The sequence below is a fragment of the Natator depressus genome, chromosome 5, assembly GCF_965152275.1.
Source record: "Natator depressus isolate rNatDep1 chromosome 5, rNatDep2.hap1, whole genome shotgun sequence".
In the NCBI taxonomy this organism is placed as follows: domain Eukaryota; kingdom Metazoa; phylum Chordata; order Testudines; family Cheloniidae; genus Natator; species Natator depressus.
In genome coordinates, this window is record NC_134238.1 from 37,861,774 (window position 1) to 37,875,703 (window position 13,930).

Genomic DNA, 13,930 nt, shown 5'->3' on the forward strand with positions numbered 1-13,930 from the left:
CTACATTCACCTCTTGGACTAGATGCTGTGCTCCACTTAGGACCAAAACAAGAATTGCCTCTTCCCTTGTGGGTTCTAGGACTAGCTGCTCCAAGAAGCAATCATTAACAGTGTCTAGAAATTTTATCTCTGCATCCCATCCTGACATGATATATACTCAGCCAATATAGGGATAGCTGAAATCCCCCATTATTATTGCGATTTCTGTTTCTGTAGCCTCCCTATTCTCCCTGAGCATTTCACAATCACCATCACAGTCAGTTTTGTTTGTTTTGAGGGTTTTTGTAACTTAATTTATTTTCACTTCAACTGCTGCTTTAATTTACATGGGGCTAAGCCATCCATAAATAACATGGTTCCTGAATCTCAATATGCATAAACACCTGCTATAACAAAACTACATTTTTATAGCCACATGCCTACAAAAAGGTCATTGGACCATTTTACAGAGATTTGTCACAAATGAAAGCTAAATAGTTAAAAGCAAAACAGCTTCATATACTCCAGGAAATATGTTGCTTTGGCAAGAGTATTTACCAGATGACCCTGAAGATCTTTTCCATCTCTACTTTCTAGGATATGAATCAGAGGACATAATTCTGACCCTTTAATTAAAATGAATTTGGTGAAGTGAGACAGGAGTTACTTCAATTTTGTTTTTATTAGAATTTGGTGATATACTTACAATTTGCTAGACACTTCATTGCTGACAGTACCCAGTGAGGTAGCTCTTCTTCTCAGAAGGGAGGTTGTGGAGAAGAGATGAGAACAGTTAAAACAGTTAACAGTCTGGCATAATACAAGAGAAGTTCAAAATCTTTCAGTAAATGTGGTTTAGATTACAGTTCTCCAACACCTTAAAATACTGCCAGTTGGGCTACTCCAAGGATACACTTTATCTTAGATGCCGCTGGCCAAATTTTATACTACTCCAATCTTATGGAGAAACATAGCAGTAAAGTAGTCTATGAAACAGTGCCAAACATCTAAATTTCAACTGAGACATTTCCCCTAGTACATCAAAATATATATTTTTAACAGTAATTTTAAAATATAAGGTTTGGCTGGAGGTTTCAGTCAAAAACAGGGAAATTGTGGAAGATTTAAGAATATACTGTCTTGATGCTTCAGAGACATTATAAGAACGTCAGAATGGCTATACTGGGTCAGACCAAAGGTCCATCTAGCCCAGTATCCTGTCTTCCAACAGTGGCCAGTGCCAGGTACTTCAGAGGGAAGCCCAAGTACTGTAGGGGGCTGATGTGACAGTAGGAAAAGGCATAAACTCCTCTGACACCTAGAGTGAAGGGAGGAGAAGGATGAAAGAGCCCTGACCTTGTGTTAGTGAGAAAATCTTCCACCTTCACTCTCAAGTACCTTTGCATCTTGAAACCTTGAACTGCCTGTGGGTGGATCAGGGCAAAAAACAAAAACTGATTCACACTGGTAGGACTCTTCAAAGGCCATTAGTGGCTGACTTAAGCCTGGTCAACACTAGAAAAGATATACCAGTATAAAGACGCTAGTTAGGGTTGTCTTTTTAATCAATATATTTATACTGGTATAAGCCCTAGTGTGGATGCAGTTACACTGATATAAAGGTGCCTTATATCAACATAGCCTATTTCGCTTCCTGAACTGGAATAATCAATACTAGTATAAGCACTTTTCTACAGGTATGAATGTGTCCACACTAGGGGAGGGATTTCCACTTTAATAATACAGGTGTAGTTAAAGGAAAAAACTTTCCAGGGTAGACAAGTCTTAAAAGACCCCAAGACAGCCAACAATACAGCCTTAAAAGAAAAAAAATAATTTAAAAAAGAGCTATAATCAACATAGGAAGGCTTAAAAACATAATAAAAATCTCCAGCCCACTCACTTGTTTTGTCTTCCAAAATGACAATGCCCTGTTTATTGACATTGTACACATTGTGGATGATATGCTTTGGGTTCACAAGCTTTGTATCCAATACTTCATCCAGAGAATCCAGGCCCAAATCTTTTTGCAAGCTGTTAAAATAAATAAATAGTTTACATCATCTATATCAAAAAACAAACTGGGAAAGATTCACTTGTTTAAATTAATTCCTTTCTGTTTGTTTTTGTCATCTTTGGGGTGTGGAAGCTTGAGGCAGTTTCAAGTACGTTATTTGATCATTAATATTTTCATGCTGCACATTTCATTGATGTATATCCAGTTCATCTCATAAAAATAACATGCCATTTTAACAGTTTACACTATAAACATTATTGGTTAGGTTCCACCTGTGTTGTCAAACAGCCAGTGTATTTTTTAACCAGAGGAAAAAAATTATATATATATAAAATTCATACACACACACAAAATAGACAGCCCCCTACATTGTGCAGGATATTAATGTTGGATTGCCTATAATAATAATAGAATATAGATTAATAGATTACAAGGTCAGAAGGGACCATTGTGATCATCTAGTCTGAACTCCTATCTAACAAAGGCCATAGAACATCTCCAGAATAATTCCTTTTGAACTAGAGCAGAAGTCCCCAAACTGTGGGGCGCGCCCCCCTAGGGGGGTGCTAAGGAATGTTTAGGGGGCACAGCTGGAGCCCGGGTCAGCCCCCACGGAGGGCAGGGAGGGAGTGCCATCCAGCTTTGCTCCTGGCCCCGCACCTGGGGCCCGGCCCCCAGCCCCAGCCTCAGCCTCCTTACCTCTTTCCAACCCCAGCTACTCCCCATCTCCTCGGCCCCGGATCCTGTGGGGCAGAGGGCGCAGACAGGTGTAAGTGGGGTGCACGGTAAAAAGTTTGGGGACTACTGAACTAGAGCATATCATTTTAAAAAGAAAAATCAAATACTGATTTTAACATAGCCAGTGATAGAGAATCCATCACAACCCTTGATAAACTGTTCCAATGGTTAATTACCCTCATTGTTAAAATTTTACAGCTTATTTCTATATGTAGGAAGCTTGTAGAATTTTTTTCACCCAGCTGATCAGATCTTCCATTTCCTATGTCCTCAAACTAAACATTCGGGGGAGGGATAGCTCAATGGTTTGAGCATTGGCCTGCTAAACCCAGGGTTGCGAGTTCAGTCCTTGAGGGGACCATTTAGAGATCAGAGGCAAAAATTGGGGATTGGTCCTGCTTTGAGCAGGGGGTTGGACTAGACGACCTCCTGAGGTCCCTTCTAACCCTGATATTATATGATTGCACTTTTTATTAGTGATTTTTAGGATTTCATGTTCCCAGAAGAACTGTTTGAATTTTACCATCGTGGAAAGAGAAGTGAGGAGAAAGATTTCACCACACTACACAACACAAACACATACAGAAAAATTTGCTATATAGTATCATAGAAAGAGGAATTGTTAAAACTGCTAAATACAAAAGAGATTATTCACAAATCACAGGCTGATAGTCAAATAATAAGCAAGTCTAATTAGTCTAGCAAGTATACGCCTAATGGCAGTATAGCAGTAAAGAATGGGTGAAATTAGGAGAGGTAGCAGAGAAGGTGAGACTGTTGGCCCACTATACACATTAGTGTAAAGGTGGAGGACTCACAAACACACTTACTGTGATAGCGTCATGGATTTCCATATCTCTTCTATATTTGCCTGTGTTAACTCTTGGCGGTGCACAAGTCTGCAAGCTGGTACTTCTCCTATTGCTATACTGTGACGTTTGAACCACATTTCAGAATTCTGTATTACAAAATAAAAAAAAAAAAGAGCACATTCCTTCACCTACCAATTTTTTCAATGATAAAATAGTATAGCACTTACACAGTGTAGCATGCTTCCTCTTCCAAGCACTTTATGAACAATAACAAATGCTCGTAAAATCCGTGAGCAGTAAGTGTTATTTAGATTTTATAGATGGGAAGCATCTTTGCCTCAGTTAAGTGATTTGTCCAAAGCTGCAGAAGGAGCCCATGTCAGAGCAGTGCTTGCGGTCCCAGTTCAGAGCACCCTCCTGCACCCCAAACTCCTCATCCCCAGCCCCACCCCAGAGCCCATACCCCCAGCTGGAGCCCTCACCCCCCTGCCCCCGCACCCCAGCCCGGAGCCCCCTCCCGCACCCTGAACTCCTCATTTCTGGCCCCACCCCCGAGCCTGGACCCCCTAATCAGAGCCCTCACCCCCTCTCACACCCCAATCCAAATTTTGTGAGCATTCATGGCCCGCCATACAATTTCTATTCCCAGATGTGGCCCTCGGGACAAAAAGTTTTCCCATCCCTGCTCTAGCATGTAAGTCACTCCCAAATTTGTCTGTGTGTGCTGCAGCCAGCCAGCCATAACTTGGCTCTTACCAGCCTTACAGACTACCACGGGATTACCCCCACCACACTCCCAGATTTCCCCCCCAGAAACCTATGTCCTGTACTATCCATCCTCTCCTGGACAGTACAGATATATTGAGCCTGTTATTCCATTAAGGGAATAATATGCACACAACTTGTTACCCCAAATAGAGTTGCCCAGCCCCTTCAACTTGAACACACTGTTCAGGATCCCTCCCCACAGAATCCAGTGGCTACTTGTTCTGTCTCTTCAGATGCAGTGAATGTAATGGGTGGGGGGAGGGATGTCTGTCCCTTCTTTTTATAGTTTCAGTCCCACAATTGAAAACATTTACAGCTGAGACCAAGGAGACAAAGAATCTAAGGGGAATGATATTAGCTACTGGTTTTTTTCACCTGTTTGAACTTCCTTTGTTTTCCCTCCCTGCTTGATGACACTGTTTAGTACTTAAACGTAAATTAAGGCAAGACCTGACTTCTGCCTAGGAAGAGCTGCGGGGTTTGGAACATCCATTAATAACATACAGGGGGATCTTATAACTTCACAAACAATGTGGCCACACATATTTTACCAGGACAATACTGACCAGCAAACTGAGTTTTCAAATGATACTTTACAAAGCATACTTTGTACAAAGATTATTACAATCATGTGTAAGGTTTATTCTATCATACATTTGCATTTAACAACAGCCCCTACCCTTGTAAGAATTCCCAAAGAACAACCAGGTGAGAGAGTCATTCTCAGGTCTTATGTACACGGTACTGGCAAAGCACACTAGAGGGGTATGACTTGTGAAGCATTTGAATGTGTTTCAAACAGGACTATGTTAAAGCAAACTTGGTACCTTTTAGAGCAGGCCAGCAGGGTCTACATGGGGCAGCCCCTCTGATGCATTTTGCCATGCTGTGTAGACCAGTTCATGGTCTTCATCTTGCTTGGCTCTGTGCATGCTGATGCGATTTAAGTAGCAAGTCCTAGCAGGTGTAATGCAGACAGAAAACGAATGCAAATAGGTAAAACTGAGGAGACCCAGCAAAGCTAGTTCTTCACAAAAACTAGGATGCCAATAGTCATTTCTATCCTGACTGAAAGGATAGAACTGAAGCAGCAGAGAATGAAAGACTGCATGACCACCACACAGAGGTCACCCTTTGCACCCAAGTGAAACAGTATGCACTGGTGGGAGTGTCAGGATACTGTATATTAAAGTTAGTATGAAGGGAAAGTTAGTATGAAGGGACCAAATAGCAACTTTTCTTAATTACTAGGAGTTTTTCCTTTTTAGCCTAAAAGATGACAACTGCTTTGTATGGAGTGGTCTTTATTTTCACAGCTCTGGGCGGACGATTGACCTAAGACAGCTGCAGCGGCACAGGAGCCAGCAAACAGAGCTGTAAACAGGGGAGTTTGAGTGGGAGTTGGCAAGGGGAGTTTGGGGGGAAGACTAAGAGAGCCAGGCAGAGGAACAAACAGGATAGTGAAGGGAGTGTGTGGTGGTCTGGCAGCGGTTTGGTGCTCGTTGGGGCTTTGTTTTGCTCTGGGTGGTGGTGTTTTGGTTTGGTTTGTGTTTCCTGGACTAACAGGACTTAGATGAGAAGGCTGTGACAGATACAGAGGCAGCAGTGGTAGTGACCCAAGCAGTGGAAAACACAATGAAGATGACTGCATGTGGAAGCTGCGGCATGCACATGATCCTGGAGGGGGTACCTAAAAAGAGTTTCATCTGCCACCTGATAGAGCTGATGGAAGAAAAGATCCGAGGATTGGAGAGGCAGGTGGAAACTCTGGTTGAGTTTAGAAGGGGGTTTGAGCAGATGATGAAGCAAAGACATGAGGAGGCTGAAATGAAACACTCAGATTTGCAGATGGAAGCAGGACCAAAGAACGCTGAGGAGAGACTGCTGGGAGGCATATGACTAAGAGAACCAGGCAGCGGAAAAGATGGGCTAGTGAAGGAGAAATAGAGCTCAGGAACAGATTTGCGAAGCTGGAAAATGAAGAAGAGGCACAGTAGGTGGTCACTGAAGGTGAGAGGGCAAGGAAGAAGAGAAGAGCAGCTAGTCCTATAGGAAGAGGGGAGGAGTCAATGGAGATAACACCACCAAATATGAGCCCCAGGAGGATACAGCATGGGTTGCAGAGGATTGCAAGGGACAATAGGAATCGAGAGGACTTGCAGCCAGAGGGAACAGGTTATAGACCGAAGAATCGCACCATCACCAGGAAAAGGCAGGTCTACGTGATTGGAGACTCCTTACTTAGAAGAATAGACAGGCCTGTAACAAGAGCGGATCCAGAGAACAGAAGGGTGTGCTGTCTGCTGGGTGCCAAGATATGGGATGTGGACCTGAGGCTGAAGAGGATCTGAACGGGAGTGGGAAAGAATCCACTGATTGTCCTTCATGTGGGAACAAATGATACGGCTAGATTCTCGCTGGAAGTATCAAGGAAGAGTATGCCAGACTGGGGAAGACGCTTAAGGAAATCGAGGCTCAGGTGATCTTCAGTGGGATTCTGCCTGTTCCTAGAGAAGGGCAACAAAGGTGTGACAAGATTATGATGATCAACAGATGGCTCAGGCAGTGTGCTATAAGGAGGGCTTTGGGGTGTATGGCCACTGGGAAGCATTCATGGACAGAGGACTGTTCTCTCGGGATGGACTTCACCTGAGTAGGGGGGGAAATAGACTTCTAGGATGGAGGCTGGCACAACTGATTAAGAGAGCTTTAAACTAGGAATTTGGGGGAGATGATTGGGAGATGTCCAGGTAATCTCCACGCCGGATTTTAGCATCGAGAGGGAAGAAAACGAAGTAAGAAAGGATACAGCCATGGGTAGGAGAATGGACATAAGGAGGAAGGGCAGTGTAGATACCAGTCTAATAGGTGATACTGGCGGTAGAATGTCTGTGCCTAATCGGGTAAAGAATGTGAAAGAAGCCAAACAGCAAAAATTAAGATGTTTGTACACGAATGTGAGGAGCCTAGGTAACAAAATGGAGGAACTAGAGCTATTGGTGCCGGAAGTGAAACCAGATATAAGGATAACAGAAACATGGTGGAATAGTAGTCATGACTGGAGTACAGGTATTGAAGGGTATGTGCTGTTTAGGAAAGACAGAAATAAAGGCGAAGGTGGTGGAGTAGCATTGTATATCAATGATGAGGTAGACTGTAAAGAAATAAGAAGTGATGGAATGGATACAAAAAATCACATTGGGGAAAAAAGCTACTAGAGCATCCCCTAGGATAGTGCTTGGGGTGTGCTATAGACCACCGGGATCTGATTTGGATAAGGATAGAGACCTCTTTAATGTTTTCAGTGAAGTAAAAACTAATGGGAATTGTGTGATCATGGGAGACTTTACCTTCCCAGATATAGAATGGAGGACAAGTGCTAGTAATAATAATAGGGCTCAGATTTTCCTGGATGCGATAGCTGATGGATTCCTTCACCAAGTAGTTGCTGAACCAACAAGAGGGGATGCCATTTTAGATTTGGGTTTGGTGAGTAGTGAGGACCTCATAGAAGAAATGGTTGTAGGGGACAACCTTGGTTCGAGTGATCATGAGCTAATTAAGTTCAAACTAAATGGAAGGATAAACAAAAATAGATCTGTGACTATGGTTTTTGATTTCAAAAGGGCTAACTTTAAAAAATTAAGGAACTTAGTTAGGAAAGTGCATTGGACTGAAGAACTTATGGATCTAAAGGCAGAGGAGGCCTGGGATTACTTTAAATCAAAGCTGCAGAAGCTATCAGAAGCCTGCATCCCAAGAAAGGGGAAAAAATTCATAGGCAGGAGTTGTAGACCAAGCTGGATGAGCAAGCATCTCAGAGAGGTGATTAAGAAAAAGCAGAAAGCCTACAAGGAGTGGAAGATGAGAGGGATCAGCAAGGAAAGCTACCTTATTGAGGTCAGAACATGTAGAGATAAAGTGAAAAAGGCCAAAAGCCATGTAGATTTGGACCTTGCAAAGGGAATTAAAAGCAATAGTAAAAGGTTTTATAGCCATATAAATAAGAAGAAAACAAAGAAAGAGGAAGTGGGACCGCTAAACACTAAGGATGGAGTGGAGGTTAAGGATAATCTAGGCATGGCCTAATATCTAAACAAATACTTTGCCTCAGTCTTTAACGAGGCTAATGAGGAGTTTAGGGATAATAGTAGGACGACAAATGGGAATGAGGATATGCAGGTAGATATTACCACATCCAAACTTGAACAGCTTAATGGGACTAAATCAGGGGGCCCGGATAATCTTCATCCAAGAATATTAAAGGAACTGGCACATGAAATTGCAAGCCCATTAGCAAGAATCTGTAAACTCAGGGGTTATGCCGTATGACTGGAGAATTGCTAACATAGTTCCTATTTTTAAGAAAGGGAAAAAAAGTGATTCAGGTAACTACAGGCCTGTTAGTTTGACATCTGTAGTATGCAAGGTCTTGCAAAAAATTTTGAAGGAGAAAGTAGTTAAGGACATTGAGGTCAATGGTAATTGAGACAAAATACAACATGGTTTTACAAAAGGTAGATCGTACCAAACCAACCTGATCTCCTTCTCTGAGAAGGTAACAGATTTTTTAGACAAAAGAAATGCAGTGGATCTAATTTACCTTGATTTCAGTAAGGCATTTGATACGGTTCCACATGGGGAATTATTAGCTAAACTGGAAAAGATAGGGATCAATATGAAAATTGAAAGGTGGATAAGGAATTGGTTAAAGGGGAGACTACAAAGGGTCATACTGAAAGGTGACCAGTCAGACTGGAAGGAGGTTACTAGTGGAGTTCCTCAGGGATCGGTTTTGGGACCAATCTTTTTATTACTGACCTTGGCACAAAAAGTGGGAGTGTGCTAATAAAGTTTGCGGATGACACGAAGATGGGAGGCATTGCCAATACAGAGAGATATCATACAGGAAGATTTGGATGACCTTGTAAACTGGAGTAATAGTAATAGGATGAAATTTAATAGTGAAAAGTGCAAGGTCATGCATTTACGGATTAATAACAAGAATTTTTGTTATAAACTGGGGACGCATCACTTGGAGGTAACAGAGGAACAGAAGGACCTCGAGTATTGGTTGATCACAGGATGACTATGAGCCGCCAATGTGATATGGCTGTGAAAAAAGCTAATGCGTTCCTGGGATGCATCAGGCGACGTACTTCCAGTAGAGATAAGGTGGTGTTAGTACCGTTATACAAAGCACTGGTGAGACCTCATTGTTAGGATATAGATATTCAGGCCTGTCTGTAAAGGCCTATACTCTAAGAATTTAGGTGTATTCTTATCACTTAGCTAGTTATAGAGGTATAAGAGAAAGAATCAAAATCACTGTCTGCCGGTGTAAGGTCCTTCTCTTACTGTGACAGTCTGAGGCCCTGTGCTTAGGTGAAGATCTTTGGCTAAGCAACAGAAGCAGCCATAAGCTGGGAAGCAACCAGTCACATCCTCACATTCCAAACTAGTCACATTGAAATAAGGTGCTATTGGGCTGTTAGGAATACAATCCTGTCCTGATAATGCCTATCGCCTCCAGAGAAAGGGAAGTGCCTAGAAAATGTAAAAGGAAACTTAGTTTGATAGCATCCTGTCTGGCAAGAACTCACTTATCAATAGCTGGGATGTGAAATCCTCACTTCTGTATTGTTTTGTCTTTATAGTTCCCACTTTGCTATTGTTTGTCTGTATAATCTCTGTCTGGTTCTGTGATTGTTCCTGTCTGCTGTATAATTAATTTTGCTTGGTGTAAACTAATTAAGGTGGTGGGATATAATTGGTTACATAATCATGTTACAATATGTTAGGATTGGTTAGTTAAATTTCAGGAAAATGATTGGTTAAGGTATAGCTAAGCAGAACTCAAGTTTTACTATATAGTCTGCAGTCAATCAGGAAGTGGATGGGTGTGTGAAATGGGAACAGGGAATGGGGGTGGGGAAATTGGAATCATGTTTAGCTAAGGGCAGGAATGGGAACAGGGACACAGGTAAGGCTCTGTGGTGTCAGAGCTGGGAAGGGGGACACTAAGGAAGGAAACTGGAATCATGCTTGCTGGAAGTTCACCCCAATAAACATCGAATTGTTTGCACCTTTGGACTTTGGGTACTGTTGCTCTCTGTTCCTGCGAGAAGGACCAGGGAAGTAAGTGGGTGAAGGAATAAGCCCCCTAACACTCATCTGGAATATTGTGTGCAGTTCAGGTCTCCCATGTTTAAGAAGGATGAATTCAAACTGGAACAGGTACAGAGAAGGGCTACTAGGATGATCCGAGGAATGGAAAACCTGTCTTATGAAAGGAGACTCAAAGAGCTTGGCTTGTTTAGCCTAACCAAAAGAAGGCTGTGGGGAGATATGATTGCTCTCTATAAATATATCAGAGGGATAAATACCAGGAAGGGAGAGGAATTATTTAAGCTCAGTACCAATGTCGACACAAGAACAAATGGATATAAACTGGCCATTGGGAAGTTTAGACTTGAAATTAGACGAAGGTTTCTAACCATCAGAGAAGTGAAGTTCTGGAACCGCCTTCCAAACGGAGAAGTGGAGGCAAAAGACCTATCTGGCTTCAAGACTAAGCTTGATAAGTTTATGGAGGGGATGGTATGATGGGATAGCCTAATTTTGGCAATTAATTGATCTTTGACTATTAGCAGTAAATATGCCCAATGGCCTGTGATGGGACACTAGATAGGGTGGGATCTGAGTTCAAAGAATTCTTTCCTGGGTGTCTGGCTATTGAGTCTTGCCCACATGCTCAGGGTTTAGCTGATCACCATATTTGGGGTTTGGAAGGAATTTTCCTCCAGGGCAGATTGGCAGAGGCCCTGGGGGTTTTTCGCCTTCCTCTGCAGTGTGGGGCACGGGTCACTTACTGGAGCCATTGGCCATTATCTTTGAAAACTCATGGCGATCAGGAGAGGTCCCGGACGACTGGAAAAAGGCTAATGTAGTGCCAATCTTTAAAAAAGGGAAGAAGGAGGATCCTGGGAACAACAGGCTAGTCAGCCTCACCTCAGTCCCTGGAAAAATCATGGAGCAGGTCCTCAAGGAATCAATTCTGAAGCACTTAGAGGAAAGGAAAGTGATCAGGAACAGTCAGCATGGATTCACCAAGGGAAAGTCATGCCTGACTAATCTAATTGCCTTCTATGACGAAATAACTGACTCTGTGGATGAAGGGAAAGCAGTGGACATGTTGTTCCTTGACTTTAGTAAAGCTTTTGACACTGTCTCCCACAGTATTCTTGCCAGCAAGTTAAAGAAGTATGGGCTGGATGAATGGACTATAAGGTGGATGGAAAGCTGGCTAGATAGTCGGGCTCAACGGGTAGTGATCAATGGCTCCATGTCTAGTTGGCAGCCGGTATCAAGTGGAGTGCCCTAAGGGTCGGTCCTGGAGCCGGTTTTGTTTAATATCTTCATAAATGATCTGGAGGATGGTGTGGATTGCACCCTCAGCAAGTTTGCAGATGACACTAAACTGGGAGGAGAGGTAGATACGCTGAAGGGTAGGGATAGGATACAGAGGGACCTAGACAAATTAGAGGATTGGGCCAAAAGAAATCTGATGAGGTTCAACAAGGACAAGTGCAGAGTCCTACACTTAGGACGGAAGAATCCAATGCACCGTTACAGACTAGGGACCGAATGGCTCGGCAGCAGTTCTGCAGAAAAGGACCTAGGGGTTATAGTGGACGAGAAGCTGGATATGAGTCAACAGTGTGCCCTTGTTGCCAAGAAGGCCAATGGCATTTTGGGATGTATAAGTGGGGGCATTGCCAGCAGATCGAGGGACGTGATCGTTCCCCTCTATTCGACACTGGTGAGGCCTCATCTGGAGCACTGTGTCCAGTTTTGGGCCCCACACTACAAGAAGGATGTGGAAAAATTGGAAAGAGTCCAGCGGAGGGCAACAAAAATGATTAGGGGACTGGAACACATGAGTTATGAGGAGAGGCTGAGGAAACTGGGGATGTTTAGTCTACGGAAGAGAAGAATGAGGGGGGATTTGATAGCTGCTTTCAACTACCTGAAAGGGGGTTCCAAAGAGGATGGCTCTAGACTGTTCTCAGTGGTAGCAGATGACAGGACAAGGAGTAAATGGTCTCAAGTTGCAGTGGGGGAGATTTAGGTTGGATATTAGGAAAAGCTTTTTTACTAAGAGGGTGGTGAAACACTGGAATGGGTTACCTAGGGAGGTGGTGGAATCTCCTTCCTTAGAAGTTTTTAAGGTCAGGCTTGACAAAGCCCTGGCTGGGATGATTTAATTGGGGATCGCTCCTGCTTTGAGCAGGGGGTTGGACTAGATGACCTCCTGAGGTCCCTTCCAACCCTGATATTCTATGATTCTATGATTCTCTGTACCTTAAAGTCTTTAAACCACGAGTTGAAGACTTCAATAGCTCAGACATAGGTCAGGGGTTTGTTACAGGAGTCGGTGGGTGGGTGAGATTCTGTGGCCTGTGTTGTGCAGGAGGCCAGAGTAGACGATCATAATGGTCCCTTCTGACCTTAAAGTCTAGGAGTCTCACATACTTCAGTAACGAATGAGTTTATCTGATTAGGTACATCAGAGGGTGATGCTGCATGCACTGACCTTGCTAATCTGCCACCCTCCCTGCTTCACAATACATCTCCCACCCACTACAGAAGTTCCAAATGGATGTGCCTTTTCCTCTTGTGCCTCAAGATATTTTTGGTAGTTCTTTAAAAAGGAATTAAACTGAAGATGCTATCATCCTGTCACTGCATTCAAGAGCAACTGGCATGCCTGTCCTGTCTTTCTTTAAGGAACAGGCTGATATAGCTTGTTTCATTGATATTAGCTTATTTGAGTGACTGCTGACATTTGAAGGGGAATGAGGAGCAGAACTTGAAAAGTTGGCAGTCCTACTCTGCATAAATCCAAAAACTGTAACCAAGTTAAGCCATGTTACTGACTAACAGCAGAAGGAACTCCATCTAGCCCCTGATTAGAAGAATGGTGAGTAAAAAACATGGCCTCAATAGCATGGGTTATGGTATTATTTCCCAAAGTGAAAGGTGCACCCTAATGGAAGAAAGGCAGTAAGTAGGGCAGCGGGGGGGAAGGAGGCAGGGTGCAGCAGTGTGTGCATAGACCTCTCAATGGCTCTCCACCGTCTTAAAACTGAATTTTTATATATATATATATATATATATATATATATATATATATATATATATATATATATATATATATAGGGTGTAGCTATAAATGGTTGCAAAGAAAACCTTCGAAGGATAAGTCTACACTGCAGCTAGGAGGTTTAATTCCCAGCTCAGGAAGATTTACAGGCACTAGCTCTGCTCGAGCTAGCATGCCAAAAATAGCCGTGTGGCCACAGCAGCTCAGGCTAGCCACCCAAGTACATACCTAGGTGTGCTTGGGCAGCTAGCCTGCACCACCATGCCCACACTCTATTAGCTTTTTGGCTATGTTTGCACTGCAGCTGGGAGTTGTAATTTCCAGCTTGAGTAGATGTACACCTGCTAACTCTGCCCAAGCTAACATGCTAAAAATAGCAGAGATCTCTGACTGTGTTTACGAACTCCTGAAACAATTGCTCTGAGGCCTGAACTGTGCCATTAATTTCAA

At 43.0% G+C, this 13,930-nt stretch overlaps 1 protein-coding gene across 2 annotated transcripts in view; it reads right to left on the reverse strand.

Annotated features, from left to right (window-relative positions):
* DEPDC1B (DEP domain containing 1B) overlaps nt 1-13,930 on the reverse strand; it is a 62,187-nt gene that overhangs the window by 21,928 nt on the left and 26,329 nt on the right. For both annotated transcript variants that reach the window (XM_074952586.1, XM_074952588.1), the window contains 3 exons: nt 3,565-3,692; nt 1,883-2,013; nt 686-733 (listed from right to left, as the gene is read on the reverse strand). In XM_074952586.1, the coding sequence (XP_074808687.1) occupies nt 686-733; nt 1,883-2,013; nt 3,565-3,692 (307 nt within the window). The remainder of the gene's footprint in view (nt 1-685; nt 734-1,882; nt 2,014-3,564; nt 3,693-13,930) is intronic.